Source organism: Engraulis encrasicolus, chromosome 7 (assembly GCF_034702125.1).
Source record: "Engraulis encrasicolus isolate BLACKSEA-1 chromosome 7, IST_EnEncr_1.0, whole genome shotgun sequence".
Classification (NCBI taxonomy): Eukaryota; Metazoa; Chordata; class Actinopteri; order Clupeiformes; family Engraulidae; genus Engraulis; species Engraulis encrasicolus.
The window spans coordinates 42517442-42536883 of NC_085863.1; the positions used below are offsets into that span (position 1 = coordinate 42517442).

Below are 19442 nucleotides of genomic sequence, written 5' to 3' on the forward strand. Positions count from 1 at the left end.
GGAAAAGCAATACATTCAATTATAACTTAATTGATGCAAAATAATAAAAAAATAAAAAGTAATAAGGTAATGAGTTAAAGAGGTAATGAGTTTCTGCTGGTTCATTGAATTGGCTTGAGCAAATATGTGGTAGGGTCACTGTTTGCTAGTTGTCTGCTGATGTTGCATAACCTTTTGAATGCTTTTGGGAATAAATAAAGATGTTTAAAGAAAAAAAAAAAAAAAAAAACCGTAAACAAACACCTGCCCCCATTACAATGACCAGGATCTCGGGAAAGGCTGAAAAAAAACCTCAGGTACTGACAAGTCCAGGGTAGTGTAAGCCAGGGCTCTGAACCGGTTCAAGGAACGAAAACGAAAACCGAAAACGAACGAAATTTTATGGAATTTTACAAGGAACGGAAACGGAAACGAAAACGAAATGGTCTTCAAGTGTTCCGGAACAAAAACGTTATTCTGAAATCCACAAACCGGTTAATAACGGTTTTCTTTTCGTTCTCTATATTTCATACAAGTGCACGATTTTGTGTGAGGAGTAACCATGGCGACAAGCAGTCTTTTAGTTCGGCTACTGACGTGTATGAGGGGAAACATGTATACAGCAACAGCATTTTGCTTCACCTGAGCTCTTGCCGCCGATTGATAAAATATTGAGGAGCATTGGCCAATCAGAGTGCGACTGTGCATTGTATGGAGAAGCTTCCTGGGTAAATTTTAGGATGTGCTTCTCAGAGATTTTGATAGGAAACTAGAACTAAACTGTCTGTTCTCCTGGCTTTCTCGTAGTGATTGGAAGTTGGCTCTAATAAACCCGCCCTAAAGTTGTTGACCACCAATATCAAATAAGTTTTTGTAAGAGAAATGACACTTTACCCGCGCTGTTCTTCAGTCTCATTCACGGACAGTAGGCCGCCGCCTACAGAGTTTTATATTGACACCATGGAGAGCAAAAGAGAACATGTCTTGAGATCGGTGTTGGGATTCCTACAGGGACAGAGTATTTGGACCATACAGTCTATGATTTGCAAAGGAATTGGATAGGCGATTTGATGAACCTAATTCGCAGAGTGCTCGTCTCGAGAGGCAACTGGTGGGTAAGTCATGTTTAGCTTACTACTTGTAATGGCACCGCCGAGTGCCTCGATGTTCAATGCGGTTATGGCAAATTATGTTGTCGTAAAGTTACTGAAGTGCGTTTGTTGTGCGCAGTGTATCCCACTGTCGGTTGTAGAGAAGAGAGGTGAGAGCTGGTGTTTTATGTGCTGTAATCAAGGACGTCTTATAGACGATAAATCTGTTGTTGTGGTCAATGCGGGATAAAGTCATTCGTGGCAGATGGACAGACGCTAGCTGACGTTAGCTGGCCCGCTCAATGTTTCGATGGTTTCCTCAGTAGCCTATTGCGCAATATTTCCTGGCTGTCATCACGAATAACAGTAGGTCGCGTGTGACAACAAGCAGGGATAGAGAAAGACTGCGCATTTGTTGTTGTTTAAGTTATTATTCTCTTCTGTCGTGCAGAGGGCTGGGCTGATGGGATGGACTACGTGGAAACTCTTACTATTTTGTGACGCTTGTCTGTTAGGCTACAAAAGGTCTCCGATTTTGTGGTGATGGACTTGCACTGGAATGGTTGGTAGCCGATATCTGAGAGCATATCCGAGGTTTCAGACTATGCAACCTGTCCCTTCTCTAGAACTAGTGACCCCTTGCATCGTGCACATCTCAAAACAGTTTGGGATTTTTTATGGCTCCAAACTGTGTCCCTTTTACTTACACGGTTCACTTGCTGCAAACCTCATCATGGCCTATTAGAGCTAGGCAAGAACTGAAATCCATGCCTATCGACACCTCTTATTATGCTGACGTTTACCTGCGCTATTCCAGAGATTTTTTTAGGAACTCTCTCCGGCTATTTTTTAAAACTCTCTCTGGCTATTCTGTATTGTGCCTCCCTAATCAACATCCACCCACCGCTACTGGGCTGGCATAGGCTATATAAAATTATAGGCATCCGGTTAAATCTGCCAGGATGGATAGCCCATCTGAGTGTTTTTGGGTGTGTTATTATTTTTGAGAATAGCTGTGTAAATCAAGGGGAAATAATGAGTACGTCTATTCTAAGATAAAGTCCACGAAAATAGACTTAATATTGCCGTTAAACACTGCAGGAACGTTAAGAACGAACGTTATTTTTCGTTCCGAACCGGTTCAGGAACGATATTTTTGTGGGGGAACGATTGCAGGAACGAAAACGTTAAACTGAAACTTGCCTGAACCGTTCGGAACGGAACGTTTGAAAAATAATTTCGTTTTCAAGCCCTGCTGTAAGCATTACAAATTCATGTTGAAATTTGATTTGCTTGATTTTCAGCTAAGCCTTCTGGCCTCATGCATGTTCGGTAATGATTGCAGTCTTCCTCACCTTCAGCGTTCAGCACCTTCCTGTCCTTGTACATGTCTGTCAGGAACAGGCTGTTCACCAGAGTGGATTTCCCAAGGCCCGACTCTCCTTCAAAAAATACGCAACACATCATTTCACTAGTCCGCCCTGGGGTGCTTGGTGTACAGTAAGCATGTTTGGCATATGGCAGCTGGCCTCTGTGTGACAATGCTTTAAATGGAGATCAGGATGAGTTCTGCATTTTTTTCTTGTGAATGGCTTCTAGGTAAAGTCAAACAACTGGCTTACTTACCTGCCACCATTAGAGTGAATGCAAAACCTTTCTTCACAGACTTTCTATGCACTTGACTTGGCAGCGTGGCAAAGCCGACATACTCCTTGTCTTGGTCCTGAAACAATAGATACAGTAATGCATTTGTAATAGTGTGAAATCAGTTGCCTCTTATTTCATCCCTCCCTTTGCTTTTCTATTTCTTTAGCTCTAAAATATAGCTTGGTAAAACTTCATGTAGCTTAGTAAAACTTGCTGTAACACTTTAGAAAGGGGTTTTCACATTAGCCACTAATACATGGCTAATTATTGTCTGTATAGGAGACTTATGAGTCGTGTGCTAAGGGCCTACTAGGGCCTTATTATGATTGTATCAATAATGAAGCTACAATTGGCAGTGGACCAGAAATTTGTGAATACACACTGAATAAATGATCAATTTTGCTTAACACTTGTCATATAAATCACAGGCATGTACAGTATTGGTGAGTGACTGACGTGTGAATCTTGAGATCAAGTATGATCAAACTTGCATATTGGGACAATTAGTTTACGTCTCCCAGGCCTAGCAGTGGAGCTCATGAAGCTGAGCGGAACTACACAGTTCGTGCCAGAGTCAGGCAAAGTAAAAGTTGCATGTAGACACCAACAATGACAAACCAACCACACCTCTAGAGAGTCGTAGGGGTCCAGCTTGCCCCAGGGGCTTTTGGGACGCGAGGGGCTTTGGGGTCCAGAGTCCAGAGAGCTGAGGGAGCTGATGTGGGACCTGGGGAGTATTCCAAGAACATGATTAAGATTTGTTGTTTGGTCTTTTTCAACTTTATTTGATAGGAGAGTGAGAGAGGTGGACAGGAAGGGAATTGGGAGAGAGACAGGGAGGAGTCGGCAAAGGACCCGGGCTGGGAATCGAACCCGTGTCAGCCGCATGGCAGGCGAGTGTCCTACCGGTTGGCCACTGCAGGGCCCCAAGAACAAAATGAAGTGATAACCCAGGCTAGGTTAACCTACAGGAAGTGGTAAACCTGTTCTTCATATACACTACTAGACTGCAGGTGTCTTTTACGTAAGAAAAACGAGGATACCAGGCTGAAGGCATTACAGCTGCTATTACCGGTATATTGCCATTGCAACTATTCTGCCCATTCCCAAATTTGATCTTTTCAAGAAGATGTACTAAGTAATAAACTAATATTTACCAGTCGGACCAAAGTTCAGCACGTTTTGCAGCAAGATGTCTATATTACTAGACATTCAAAATGGTGGACACGTGAGGATCCACATTTTAATGAAAAGTGTTATTTTCCAAGTCATAATGAATACGTAGAAATTGCTAGTGGTGTGACAATACTCATGGAAAAGATAACAGTGGAATGAATGGGCAGCATACGTTTTGTAAGTAAACTATTTTACAAAAATGTACATAGTCTACCTTTAACCTGACTTACTACTGGGCCAGGTTCTTATACCCACCTGCGCAGGCTGATGGGCTCCAGGTCCAGGTGTCCGCTGCGGCCCATGGAGCCGCTGAGGCGCGGGGGAGAGGAGGTGGGGGTGTGGGGCCGGCTGCCACTCTCCCTGGTGGGGATGTCCCGGGGGAAGGTGTGCCCGCCGCTGCCACCCATGCGAGGCGGCATGTCCCGCATAGTGTAGGCCGCCAGCTCCGCATCCTCTACGTCGTCGATGGACAAGTTGGACAACTGAGCAATGGAAAAACAAAGACATGGTGTGATGGAGTATAACCATCACTAGGGTTGTGGGTCTGTTCTGACTGTCTCACCAACAAGCCTGGATGTTTGGTGTAGCCGTCAGAGCCCCAGTTTACTACCCCCGAAGGACTGGGTTTGAGTCTCAGCAAGGCAACTCTACTCCCCTTCGCTACACATGGTCACCTCTGCCAAGGAGGTCATGTGATCATCCGAGTTTGTTCCTCTGTATGTCGGTTGTTAGTTTGTGGTGCATGTGTGTTTCTGTCCACCAGTGGGTGGAGGTGCACTCTCTGTGCGCTTTTCTAGTCATTTATTACAAACCCCAACTCCGATGAAGTTGGGACGTTTGGTAAACAGTGAATAAAATCAAAATGCTATCATTTTCAAAACATTCAATCTATTCATTAGATGGAGAATAGTGAAAAGACAACATATTAAGTGTTAAAACCGAGAAAAAATATTGTTTTGGGGGACATATGTACTCATTTCTAATTTGATAAATCCAACACGTCTCAAAAGAGTTGGGACGGGGACAATAAATGGCAGCAAATGTCGAGGAAGACTAAAAACAAAACAAAAGACAACACTTAACAGTTAAATACATTAACCGATGAGATGATTTTATATAAAAAACAGTGTTAAATGATTTCACCAGCTTAAATGGTGGGTGTATTCCTTGTCATGTTTTGCAATGTTTTCCTTTCTGTAGTGCTTACAGTGTGACAGGTCTTGACCAAAAACCCACCATTTTATCACCTGCTGGTCCTTATGATGGAGCCAAACTGTTAAAACATAGTAGAGAATGCAATTTGACCTTACTATGTGGCAGTAATCGAAGATCTCCCTTCAAAATATAATGCATGAGTGGCTTTTCATGCTGTTTAAAACCCATTTATACCATTCAGCACTGTATTTAACTCTACAGATGAGTGAAAACATCTTAACCAATGCACTACTGCATCCGCATGCCATCATGGAGGCTGACTTTTGAAGCTAGCACTAACACAAGTTGGATGGTCCATTTTCACTGTAGCACAGGATGTGCAATGCTCTATTATTGTCAAAAAGAATGGACTTCTACAACTTCTGCTGACTTCTGTAAGCAAAGGACAGTTTCCCATGTCTTCTGGGTCTATTTCAAGTGAGCTCAGGTGCTTAGGAGAATGTTAAACCCCTGTATCATTTTCATGCATTAAGCATTCTTAAGATGGTCAATTTTAAATAGCTCTAGCACTCCAGGAATTAGAGTGAGACTACAGCCAATATATATTTCATGATGTCATGAACCTATACAATGATTTTATTAACAAAAATATGTCTTATATACACTCAATCGTGGTAAATCAAAGGGAATTCAAAAATGTATGTAATAACTATGGTAATTATTCCCTTTGCATCTTTAATTCTGAGTGACTCAGCCTCTCTGTGATGATCTTATACCTGGACACCTATATTGTCCGTCAGTACAATTCATTTTGAAATGTTCTTCTTTGTTGTTTTATCTTATTTGGATGTTTACTAAATTTCACTGATCCCCGTCCCAACTCTTTTGAGACGTGTTGGATTTATCAAATTAGAAATGAGTACATATGTCCCCCAAAACAATATTTTTTTCTCGGTTTTAACACTTAATATGTTGTCTTTTCACTGTTCTCCATCTAATGAATAGATTGAATGTTTTGAAAATGATAGCCTTTTGATTTTATTCACTGTTTACCAAACGTCCCAACTTCATCGGAGTTGGGGTTTGTAGTTATCCTAATGCTACACGCATCTATGAACATTATAAGGTTTGGATTTTGTGGCTTCTTTGACAATGATAATACAAGGCCTCTTTGATTCTATTCTATTATTCTATTCTATTCTATTCTATTCTATTCTATTGTATTCTTTTCAGTACTATTTGCTCGAAAACATATGAAACATGGACTAAAGCAGGGACTTCCAATGTGCCATGTAGGCCTACACTATAGCAGACTACACAAACACATGTGAGACACCAACATGTTCTAAGGGCCGCAGGGCCGGCCTTGTGAGCCTGCACACTAACTGTGATCCCATTAAGTCATTATACAGGAATCATGGGCACGCCATAGCAGCCTGTAGCCTACGGCAGATGCCAGACAGGACTGTCTCAACATAGGAAGTGGGTGAGGAGCAGGAAAGCACTTAAAGGATCTTTAAGGGACTGGAAACTTCACCTGTGCTAGGTACATGTCAATGCCAAATCCATGGTGTGGTCAAGTTTATGATTTAAAAAGTGCTACAATAAACTATGACAGAGTTAGGATTAGGAATGTTCTCTGGGCAGCCTAGAACAATATGCAAAAGGAAAAAAGACACCTGCGTGAAGAATGCAACATAGTCAAAACAGGGTTATGGTTTTAACAACTTTGCAAACTCCATGCGGAAGCTTCCACGAGATGCGTGAGCAGCCCGTCAGTCTGGAGGTATACTAGGCTACCTGTCACTTCCAATTATCCACAACCTTATTCCAGGATGCTTAAATCTCCACCGCTAATGCTCCTGATCTCCTACTGCGGCATGGCGGAGGCACTGGAAGAGTGGATGGGGGTGCAGGAATACATACACTTTTGGCCTACGTCAACTATTAGAACACAACACTGGTATCACTAAACATAGGCTACACGTCAGGATGTAAGCAACGTCTACAAATGCCATACCTCTGTTTTATTCCAGATGAAACAAGCAAGATCGAAAAGGAGGAAAACAGCAGTTAGGAAATCCAACATGTTTGAGTTCTAACGATGTGTGCGTAATAGCCCTCATCAAGCAGTATATTGCAATTAAATAAAGCACCAATTTACTGCGCCAAATGAACAGTCGAATGTTGTCTTCTTTTTAATGCCATACTTTCATCTTCACTCACCTCGTCTGTGCATGGAGTTCCTAAACCTGTGCACAGATGAAGAACGCTCCATGGACATGTTTGGATGGTTTCTTTGCGCACCAGGGTTTACAGGAAAATGCCGTCCACCTGTTTCGGCTCAAAAACGTAGGCTAACGTTGCCTACAAGTAAAACTTAAAGAGTCGGTGTCAAACTTGATAATATTTCCTCCCATACAAGGGACGCATCAGCGCAACAGTCCGATCTGGATGTCCCACTGAGCGACTCGGTTGCGCACAGGCCATGTAGCAGATGATGTCGCTCAGTGTGACGTAGGGTTGTGTTTTGACAGTAGACAGTAATTGTTTTCCACCAACCAAGCAAACCATCCAAGTTTGAAATATTATTTCTACCATTTTATGGTGCATACTGTCTATGTCTGTTTTGAAGAAAAATAGATATAGAATTCAGATAAAATGAACGGGAAAGAAAAAATTAAATAATGTTGGATGTATGATGAAGCTTATTTTCAGTCTTTCTGTACTTTTCCAGAGATGTTTAAATTTACTTTTAGAATGAATTTTATGACGCGCCATGATGAATGTGAGAAATACTTTTATTTTGACAAACTCGGATGTTGTCGCATTTCTCCTCCACTGAAAACTGGTGTTTTGATACGTCGCGCGTGGATTTCCATTCGCAAGCAGTCTAAACAATGTATAGAAATGTATATCTGATTATTTAACATTGTCTTTTGTCAACGTAGACTTTGTAAAGCCAAACCGAAACCTCGAGCGTCTCCGCACGCGCGTCTAGGCAGCTTCACCATAGGAAGATGTTGGTGACCTCGTTGGCGCTAGCATTGAGAAATATAAGTGCATTGTTTATAAGTTTTTATATTTCTAATCGGACAACAGCGCTGACTGCTGAGTTGTAAACATGACTCTATCAGTAGGTTGCCTTTCATTCAGGCAGCCGTACGCAGGCTTCATACTGGATGGTGTGAAAACTATTGAGACACGATGGCGACCTCTTTTGGCTGACATGAAGAACAGCACTCTTGCCATTCACATCGCCCAGAAAGATTGGGAAGGAAACGAGTGGAGAGAAATGCTTGCAGGGCCTTTGGGCATGACTGAAAGACAGATAGAGGGACTACTGGATTCTGGTGAAAGATTTGGTAGAGGAGTTATTGCAGGTTTGTTGGCGTTTATTATATGACCAAATCATACAATTTGATTGTATAATTTTTGTCTGGACTTTGTGTGTGTGTGTGTGTGTGTGTGTGTGTGTTTACGGTAGGGTGTGTGTGTGTGTGTGTGTGTGTGTGTGTGTGTGTGTGTGTGTGTGTGTGTGTGTGTGTGTGTGTGTGTGTGTGTGTGTGTGTGTGTGTGTGTGTGTGTGTGTGTGATCTGTCTTTTGCTAAGAGTAGCCTAATGTTAGTGTGTGTTATATGGTTTATGTGGCTTATGTATGCTACTGGACACTTTAATTTCCCTTTGGATTAATACATGATACTATACTACTCTACATAATAAGGTCCCAGGTCCCTTTAATGCAGTCAATAACATGGTAATGTTAGAGTGGTGCTCTATTCGTATGTGTTGTTCCAGGCTTGGTGGATGTGGGGGACACCTGGTGTTGTGAAGATGAAACGGACACTGCTGAGCTCAGGGAGTTTGAGAAGGCAGCACTTCTGACTGGGCTGCCTCAGAAATACCTCACCTACCTGTCTAACCCGCGCTGGCTACAGCAGCCTCTCTACGCTCGAGGACGAAAGGACGTGTGGACTGTGGACATCCCCTTGCAGCTACTCCCTTGATTTGTTTGGCAATGTTTTTACACATTGTGAAAATAATGATGTGTGTTTTTTTTCAGTCTTCGTTAACGGCACTCTTTTTGTTACCATTGCAATAAACAATGTAGCAGTTTGCTATTCTTTTTTGCTATTCTTATTTGCTATTTTTCAGTATTCCTTGTTTTATTTCTATGTAACTTTCAATTATAATTGCCTACATGAAACAAAAGAGGCTTAGGCCTATCTAAAACAATTGAACCTGTCAAAAAGAAGGAGCCGGCCCATACACTTATCTTTATGCCTACCCGTGTGTTCAACAGTGGTTACAGTACACTTGGCTGACGCGTTTATCCAAAGCGACTTAGTTACTGCATTTACAGTAGGTACAGAGTATTGGTTACAGTCCCTGGAGCAAATTGGGATCAGGTGCCTTGCTCAAGGGTACTTCGGCCATAGTTGAAGGTGCCTTTAAGGGTGGGATTTGAACCTGCAACCCTCTGCTCTAATCATAGAGCCATGACTGCCTCATGGTTGCTACAAGGAATGAGAGGAGGACACACAGAATCTTCCTCTTTAGAGACATCCACATTGCAATCCTGGGGATCTCCGACTTCAAAAAGGAACAGAGTGGGTACCAGTGTGGTTGTGTTGGTCACTGGAAACAAGAACAGAGAGTGCAGCCACATTGGGTACTCCCACCTTCGTTGCTTTGTCCCTTTTTGTCATTTAGTATTTTGCAAACAGTGTGAGTTTTGAAGCCTGCATTAGCTCTCCACCCCCCCCTCTCTAATTTCGAGCTGGCCACACACATTGTCCTCCAGAATATGATTATGATTTAATATTTCTCTTCAATGCATCTCCTACTGGGGTGTCTTTACTACCATATTCCACTAGTGGGCAATGTTCAGTTAATCTATCACCAGCTGCGGCTTTCAACAGATGTGGTGGTCAAACACATAAAAGTAAGTAAGATCAACTTAATGAGATCAAACATTTTCGTCGTCGATGGAAACTTGCATAAGATGGTCTACGTCTGTACGCAAATGTTAATGTACGCTTTATTTGACAAATGTTTCAATCAGACAGTGTAGGCAAATATTAACTGCAGTTGGACTGTGAAGGAAACAAAACAGCTAAAACCAGGTCAATCAGGCTATCAGTTCTACAATTTTGCACTCTTGAGTAAACGAGTAGCGTATTCCAGTTGTTTTTGACCATTGCATTTTGGGAAATGGTAGCGCTGTATCAGTCACGATGACGTGGGCAAGCCTGAGAAAACTCTGGAGGTTGGATGAAGAAAATCACAGCCTTTTGCTCGCTACCGTGCCAAACGCGCAAGACTACACCAAAGCGCAGATGACTAGACACACACAGACACCACCCTATCCACTCCACTATCGCGAATTAATGGGACACTCAAGCTACCGACATGGATAAACATATCAACACTGGATCTCACGGAACCGAGTACAGTGCTCCACAAGCGTCTATTCGAAAGCCACCCCGGAGCCTAGGCGCGTCTTTAGGCTCTGGTTCTAGACAACCCAGCATCGAGACCCTTGACAGGCGAGTCCGCTTTTAGATGTTACTAAAGTTATAGCCTGCAGTGGAGTGTGACACTCTGATATGGTAGGACTCCAAGTGGGCAACAAGTGTTGTTCAGGCGGTCAAAGTTGGTTGCATCTATAGTTGCTTAATGCACTTTACAGATGTCATTGGAGAACATCATGATATGTCATTGCAAAACGTGTTCAGGTCTACCTTGTTTGATGACCTTTGCCTTTAGATACATTTGTTTGTTCTACAGGGGGGAAGTTCTTTCTTTCTTTCTTTCTTTCTTTCTTTCTTTCTTTCTTTCTTTCTTTCTTTCTTTCTTTCTTTCTTTCTTTCTTTCTTTCTTTCTTTCTTTCTTTCTTTCTTTCTTTCTTTCCCATACTCTGTTCAGATGCATTATATCCATATCATTGACCTGTAAAATAAACATATCAGCAAGATAAAACATGCACATTTGTGAAGAGAAAAAAAAGACTCACTGACAGACCCTTTTTCCACACCAGCCCTACTGGATCACACGTTGAATGGTGCAAACAGCTAATAGCAGCCACAATCTCAAGCCAAATATCCGGAGTCGGGCCCGTGGCACCTGAACCAATGGCTCGCGATTACAAGGTAGGAACCCCATTATCACGCCTCTCTCAACCACCACTCAGCACTTCCAATGCAGACTACACAAACACTGAGTCAGCTCAGTGCTGTAAAGGGACAGGTCTATAATCAAGGGCGGATCTAGCCATTTGGGAGCCCTCAAAAGTCATTATATAGACTATTTAGGTGATTTGTCTCATATGGTGAATTCAGGTAAATTGGGCCACTTTGGGCCATTCGCTTGTGCAAAAAAGTGGCCCAATTTACCTGAATTTATCCCCTACATATGTTCGATTACTTTGCATAAGTGACAAAGCCTACTTTTTGTGTGTTTACCTCAACTGGTGTGACAGTTTGGACCCCTAAGCACAGGACAGATTTGGTCGAGGCCCTAGGCAATTGCCTAGGTTTGCCAAATGGAAAGTCCGCCTCTGGCTATAATGGATGTTTGTGTGAACTGCACATTAACACTCTTTCTATCCCACAATCACAGTTGTCTCAGAATTCCAGAGTCACAGCTTCCTGGAACTTGGGTACCCATTAACTAAACAGGGTACTTGGTCACTGAATAAACCATGGATTGTCAGTGGAGGCCAGACAACATTTAAACAGTATCACTTCTCTTTCGGTGTTGCAAAAGTTAGAAAGCACGAGTTGCAGGTGCTGAACTGACTGAGGAGAGAGAGAGAGAGAGAGAGAGAGAGAGAGAGAGAGAGAGAGAGAGAGAGAGAGAGAGAGAGAGAGAGAGAGAGAGAGAAGGAGGAGGAGGAGGAGGAAGAAGAGGAAGACTTGACAAATAAAGAGAGTATGGTGTTTGACATTCAAATCTTAAGTGAAGCTTTCAGAGATGTTTTCACACACACACTCGTGTGTAAAACCACTAGAGTTTACTTTACTCTTCACACAACTCATGATGAGTGCCTGCCTACTTGTGGCTCATGTTCATCACCCCACGTGGAACAAGGATGGTCTGTTTATCTTAACTTGTTATGTCTGGAGATCTGTCACCACAACAAAACACACCCTATGTGTTGATACAAGTGAGAGGGCAAAGGGCATTTAAGAACACATAGTTCTTGATTTCAGCAACATACTCACTGTATTTCTTCAAGTGATGTCAGCTCGCCAATAAAGTGGCTCTCGATGGTTTCTGGTGCTTTGGTGATACACATAGTAATAGTATTACAGATAATATTTGAAGTGAAATGTTAAGTATCTTTGATAGTGTTCACATGGTATGCCCATTCACCTCCACAAAGACACAGTCAACTGAATTAGGTCCGTTTCATTAGTTTCATTAGTTTCATTAGAGTTGGATATGTCATGTATATCATGTGATTTCAAGTGATTTCAATTGCAGTGAGTGAAATGATGACTTGAAATGTTGAAATCCATTTGTCACCAATAAAGATGTCCAGAAGAAGTGTGTATATGTACAGCAGTAGACATTGATGCCTTAGGGAACGTCAGATACTTACACACATCGTTTCCAAAGTCACTTATTGTGTACTTTGTGGTTGGGAAATGACCTTGCAATACAGATGAGATTAGATAAGATTAGATGAGATTATTTATTGTACCACTGGGATATTTACTGTATTTTCACACCAGACTGTTCAGTTCCATCAGGTTATATCTTGTATTACACATCTCATTTGCTATACATATAGACACCTTTTGATGACCAGATGGCAGTCCCTATATCCTCATGCCAAGGTCATGAAGATTATACGTATAATGCATTTAGCTGAATGAAACATATCATAACACAAATATATAGTAAAGGTATCATTCCAGCCCTCTTTCATTGCCACACAGTTCAATTGTATGGCAGTTCGAACATATCACAAAGATAAAAGGAACCAGAAACGCAGCATCAGTAGACTGTTAAGCATCCAAGTAGTGCACTACAATATAACACTGTGTTAAGAAAGAAAGGCTATCTTTTTTTAAATGGACCAGCTGCGTAGCCGTTTGTAAGTCACTGATTTTATGTGGGGTGTTGAACAGTATCTTATTCGGCACTCGTTTCCCTCTGGTGACCCAGTGTAGCCGTGGTGAACAGATCAGGAACAAGAATTGGATGCATGGGGCCCTTTGTGTGCTCGTGCTCTCTCTCTCTCTCTCTCTCTCTCTCTCTCTCTCTCTCTCTCTCTCTCTCTCTCTCTCTCTCTCTCTCTCTCTCTCTCTCTCTCTCTCTCCCCTTCTCTGCGCCGGCTGTGTGTTTGTTCAGCATTCCAATGCGCTATGACAGAGTCACAGCTGGGATCCTGAGAGCACGGCCCAACCCCATCCCAAACCCCAACACACATCCCTAAGACCAGACCTCGCTCAACTCTAACCCCAACCAATCCCCAACACATAGCCTCACGCTCATCCCTAGCTGAACCCACACATCGCCTCCAACCCCCGACCCCATGCCATCTCCAGAACGATCACACCGCCTATGTAACATACCCATCTCCACTCACACAACCCCTAACCCAGCCCCAACTCTAGCTCCAGCCAGACCACCCAGAACCCCCAAAGCTTCACCCACACAGCTACAACCCCAACACCTTGTCCCTAGAACCTGGGGTTCCCAAACTTGGGATCAGGGCCCCTAGGCCAGGGGTCGCGGAGGTACTACTGGGGCTCGTGGAGAGGAGGGAATGCTTGCATAAAACATATAACATACATGTCTAACACTGTTATATACACGTCACTGCCATATACACTGTCACACGTCATAACACTTTGAAAAACAATAACATTGACTTGTAATCGTGAAAAGGTGTATGCATACTTTTCCTGTGGTGAATTTCAAATACAAATGTAGCAAAAGTGGTCAACATTTTGAATACGACAGATGATATGATATGGGGGCAGAAAGAGTTTGGGAACCACTGCCATAGTCCGTCACTATCCGAATCCAAACAGCTCTAACCCCAACAGGAAAACCCCAGTGTCAACCCCAGCTCAATTCACAAAGCCTCAACCTTAGTTCCTACACACAACACACTTACCCAACCCCATCCACATCCACAACCTCAGTCCCAACCTCAGCACTTCCTCTAGCCTAGCGAGCCAGACCCGTACAAGGGCGTCTAGATTTCTAGGCTACACTTCCACAGCCCTATCACCATACCCACCTGGATCCCCTTCTCTTCTTAACCTGTTAAAACTTAGCGTTGTGAATTTGCTGTTAACAGAATGGCAATGACCGAGTCATAGTACATTACTAAGGCCCTCTGTTATGTCATAGTAGAGTAATACTATGGTAATTAGCCTTTCAATTGACTATTACAGCGTGCCACTGGTGGTACGGCATGCATTATGGGGCTAACCTCAACCCCAGCCCTAGCCTCATTCCCAACCCCTTCACCAGCCCCAGCGCCGCTCCCACCGCCTTAGCTCCAACTCCACTGCTACAGCAGCTGCTATACACACCTATGCCACTGCCCTACAAAGGCAAAGTGCAGTAACTACGCCAACATTGAAACTGAGAAAAGGCCTTCAAAGCATTGATATTAGGTTGGATATTGTAGTTACTGCACATTTGACATAGCAGTATCACAGGACACATTTTGACCATAAGGCTTTGTCACAAGATAAAGGAGGTGTCTAAACTCAATTTTGCCCAAACATGTAGTTATTGCACTTTTCTTTGTAGGGCAATATACACACCACACTGCATTAGTATGTTATGTTATGGTGTGCCCACATAGCATGTTATTCTATGCTAGACGCACCACTACGATGGTATGTTACATGTACAACTATGTTTACTGTAGGCTTTACAGTGCTGCATTCAGGGCTTGACATTAACTTTTCTACTAGCCACATTTTTTTTTTAAATCATGACGCTGTTCATCTAACCTCAGAAGATGAGGTGCTTAAAGCAAGAAGATGAGTGCATGGGTTTCTACATGGAAATAAAACAATCAAATAGAACTAACTCAATAGTTTGCATTTAAGTTCCAGAAAAAGCTCAGATACGGTACTTTTCTGGAACTTAAATACAAACTATTGATAGACAAGGGGCAAAGTGCAGAATATATGCTATTCTGATATATCATCACAGAATGAGCTACCTGCCAAATTGGCTAGTTACACTGAAATTGTTACCAGCCACAGCCAAGTTTTACCAGCATTTGGCCAGTTGGCAGGTGCCAGTGTCAAGCCCTGGCTGCATTGGCTATGTATACACACCACTCCACTGATATGCTATGTTATGCTACAGACACCACTCCACTGATATGCTATGTTATGCTACAGACACCACTCCACTGGCATGCTACACGTATGTTATGTAGTGCTGGGTGGAGCAGGCCAAAGCAGCTGTGGGCCCCGCGAGGCCTGAGGCAGCATCTGGGTCTGCTTGACTCTGCTCTGCGTAGCCTGCTCTGCTCCCATGTGGAAGGGCTGGAACCTGACAATAGCTGTATGTGGTGGTGGTCCGGCTGGGCTGGCTACAGTTCACATTACTCAGGCCTAGACTTGCCTTGACACACACAGATGTGGTCTTCTTGGCACTTGGGACTGAGATCATTGTCAAATTGGCCAGAGAGTTGCAGTTGGATGGATGACATTTCTTTCTTCGGTCTTCGAACGCGTTCTTACTTTGAGCTGCATGTCCTGTATGAAATTGTGCTATACAAATACAGTTAGTATTACTTATTTTCCCGCATACCTTGTTGCATTGTATTTTCACCAACCCAAAACGCTATCTTCCCCCAAAATTGACCTTTTAGTGTGTAATAAATGGTACTTTTCCTACACCCAGTATCACATGCTGTTTAGATTACAATGGGTAATATTATGCTGCTTTTTGCCAGCGGCTGATGTTTGTATTTCCATGTAGTTAGCCTACCTTGCACAGCCTTGTGCTAGCCGTGCACAGCCCTGTGTAATATAAACTCCTGCACCGGACCCTGGTTCACCCTCTTTTATAGCACGGGGAATTAGCTTTTAATTTTAGGGCCCGTTAGAAAAACAGCCTGTAAATCTGTCATGATTGCATGTTTAGTTGGGGCTCCACCAGCATTCCACAGTCTGTATCTTACGGCGGCGCGGCAGTGCTTTCTCTGTTTGTGTTCTGGGTTGGCGGTGAGATGATATACTTTCTCCAGGTCCTGGGGGAACACTTGCTTATTCAGGAGGTGGAGAAGTTATGCAGAAGAACAACCTCAAACTCAAAACGTTTCTTTTATTCGGCATATCTTTTGGAATGTGTTGAGCCACAGTGTTCTTCTCTTGTTCTACAGGCTGTGTTCCATGTTATACTGTAGGTTCCATGTTCCATATTCTATGTTCTATCTTCTATCGTCTTTCATAATGCTCGTTCTGTGTCTTGTAAAGATCAGATTGCAGTTGAGTTGTGTCGACTTTATATTCAGCCATTGCATTGTATTGTGGTCAATGCTCTTGGTGTCTAGTCATTTGAACAAAATCATTGTCCACATCTGGTTTTCCAGACAACTCTGACCTGAGTGTGTTTGACATTTTATGATTCTTACTGTATCATTATGATGTAATTCCTTCAGCAGTACTTTCGACCATGTCGAGATGTTGTAGTCAGGTTACATTGTCAGGTTACATAAAACACTCATATTTTTCAGTTATTTGCATCAGCTCCATGTCATATTTTTCCTGTTTGTATTGTGTCTTCCCAGCTTGACTGAGTACTGTATTATTATTAGTGTTGTGTAATGATAGTGTGCTGTCTGGTTCTCTCTCTCTCTCTCTCTCTCTCTCTCTCTCTCTCTCTCTCTCTCTCTCTCTCTCTCTCTCTCTCTCTCTCTCTCTCTCTCTCTCTCTCTCTCTGTGTCTGCCAGGCTCTGAGGGATGGGAACAAGCAGGCCCAGCTGGAGGAGGCCCCACGCATCCCGGGAGAGTCCATCAAAGCCATAGGTGAACACACACACACACACACACACACACACACACACACACACACACACACACACACACACACACACACACACACACACACACACACACACACACACACACACACACCTAAAATATTATGAACTTGAGGCCACACAATCTCTATCACTGCTGAAAGACAGCAAATCATGTCCTATGTGGACTGTGTTGTACGAGCCGTGCCAATTGCAACCCACTCATAGTTTACACTTAATACACATAATTTGCATGCACACACGCACACACACACACGCACACACACATGCGCGCATACACACACGCACACACACACGCACAGGCACATGCACATGCACATGCACATGCACACGCTCGCACACACACACACACACACACACACACACACACACACACACACACACACACACACACACACACACACACACACACACACACACACACACACACACACACACACACACACACTGTTCATAATGCATCATGCAAGACTAACTGTTCTCTTTTCAGCCAAAGATGTGATGTACATCTGTCCCTTCTCTGGGGCTGTGAGCGGCACTCTGACCATCACAGACTACAAGCTCTTCTTTAAGAGCCTGGCTCGGGTAAAACACAATCTGTTTTCTGCTCCTGTTTGATTCAGTTAAAGTTGATAGTCTGTTATTTAAAAAAAAAAAAACCTCTGCAACACTGAAACTTTACTCTTGTCAGTGAAAGTATTGAAAAAAGCCATATTGCAATTTTCATTTTAATTTCATTTGCAATTTTCATCTGCAGCCATATTATGACTGTATATTGGCCTGTGTCCTCTGCCTTTATCTGTGACTAGGCTACTAGCCCCAGGTCCCTACTTCTGTTTTTGTCAATTAGTGCTTGTGCTCCACTTGCATGACACATGTGCAGTAGTCTTGTAATGCTATGTGTATGCCCTGTCTTAAACAAGTCTTGCTCAGGGACGCAAAATGAATTTCAATGCAAACTGACAATTAAGTTCTATCGTATTGTATCTTATCGTATCGTATTGTATGATTGAACAAATCAAGCAAAGCAAAGCTCCCTTGTGTCTTTGTGAGAGTGGGTGAGTGAGTGTTCATCATGTAAAATAGCATGCTTTGTGTTGCCATGGCACCAGGATCCCCCGTTTGTCCTGGACGTGAATCTGGGAGCTATCAGTCGCTTGGAGACCATCGGAGTGCAGAACCACGGGGAGAACACAAGGGGACTGGAGATAGTCTGCAAAGTCAGTCACACACACACACACACACACACACACACATCAAATCACCATATAGAACACTACAGCGGATGAGGGAGAGAGATAATTTTATTTTATTTTATATATATATTATTATTATTTTTTTATATATTATCATATACACCTAATGCATCACTACTCCAAATACACAGAGTAGGGCCTCCATGGGCCTCGAGATAGTCTGCAAAGTCTGTCAAATACACACACATCAAATCACAATATACACCAAATACAACACTACACCAAATGACACAGAGAGATCACCAGGGGCCTTAAGATAGTCTGCAAAGTAGGCCATGCGACTGAGCCGGGTTCGATTCCCGGCCCGGGTCCTTTGCTGACCCCTCCCCGTCTCTCTCCCAATTCGCTTCCTGTCCACCTCTCACACTGTCCTGTCAAATAAAGTTAAAAAAAGGCAAGAAAAAGATAGTCTGCAAAGTCAGTCAGTCACAGACAGAATCACAGCATCATCAAACACACATCTATAAATCAGATGCAAAAGTCAAGGATGACTGGGAAGAATGAGTGGGATGATTACTGTAATGAACTAGGAAAGTGCTCAAGAGAGCACACCTCTGCCCTCTGGTGGACAGTAACACACACGCACCGTGAACAAACAGACAAACTTAGAGGACCACATAACCTCCTTGGTGGAGGTAATAAATGAATGAATGAAGCACTGCAAGCACTTTGACAACTCAGCCTACATGTCACTGGTTGTTATACATTCATAGTAGGCTATGTGTGCCTATGCATGGTGTGGCAAACAAAAATCCTTGCATCCTTGTATGGATGAATGAAGGGAGTTAATGAGTGAATGAATGAATGGATAGATGGATGGATGCATGGATGGATGGATGCATGGATCATTGAATGAATGAATGAATGAATGAATGAATACAGATACAAGGCTACCTGGCTGACATACCTCTGTCTTTGCCCTTTGTCTCCCTGCAGGACTTGAGGAATCCTCGATTTGCCTACAAAAAGGAAGAACAGAGCAAGCTGCAGATTTTGGAGATGTTGACCCGATTTGCGTTTCCTCTCTCCCATGATCTGGTGAGTTAAGTGTAGTGCAGTAGTAAGGTTCATCATCAGACACGCCAAAGGGGGCAGGGCGGGGTA

General features: G+C 43.0%; 3 protein-coding genes across 4 annotated transcripts in view; 2 read left to right on the top strand and 1 right to left on the bottom strand.

Moving 5' to 3' along the window:
- The window catches only part of septin4a (septin 4a), a 29726-nt gene extending 22221 nt beyond the window's left edge, over positions 1-7505 (bottom strand). Inside the window, exons 1-5 of the mRNA XM_063203611.1 lie at positions 7275-7505; positions 4149-4375; positions 3345-3444; positions 2697-2793; positions 2426-2512 (exon numbers count right to left, since the gene is read on the bottom strand). Coding sequence (XP_063059681.1) covers positions 2426-2512; positions 2697-2793; positions 3345-3444; positions 4149-4321 — 457 coding nt within the window. The 5' untranslated portion in view covers positions 4322-4375; positions 7275-7505. The remainder of the gene's footprint in view (positions 1-2425; positions 2513-2696; positions 2794-3344; positions 3445-4148; positions 4376-7274) is intronic.
- A 360-nt stretch (positions 7506-7865) lies between these two features.
- zgc:110222 (uncharacterized protein LOC550336 homolog) lies at positions 7866-9169 on the top strand. The gene is made up of 2 exons (XM_063203613.1): positions 7866-8431; positions 8847-9169. The coding sequence occupies exons 1-2, from the start codon at positions 8173-8175 to the stop codon at positions 9053-9055; spliced, it is 468 nt and encodes a 155-aa protein (XP_063059683.1). The 5' UTR covers positions 7866-8172; the 3' UTR covers positions 9056-9169.
- Positions 9170-9896: 727 nt separating this feature from the next.
- Positions 9897-19442, top strand: part of mtmr1b (myotubularin related protein 1b) — a 22900-nt gene continuing 13354 nt past the window's right edge. The window contains exons 1-6 of one of the 2 annotated variants that reach the window (XM_063203608.1): positions 9897-10597; positions 11089-11200; positions 16993-17068; positions 17573-17667; positions 18195-18302; positions 19275-19376. In XM_063203608.1, coding sequence (XP_063059678.1) covers positions 10461-10597; positions 11089-11200; positions 16993-17068; positions 17573-17667; positions 18195-18302; positions 19275-19376 — 630 coding nt within the window. In that variant the 5' untranslated portion in view covers positions 9897-10460. The remainder of the gene's footprint in view (positions 10598-11088; positions 11201-16992; positions 17069-17572; positions 17668-18194; positions 18303-19274; positions 19377-19442) is intronic. The other variant, XM_063203610.1, reaches the window with a different exon arrangement.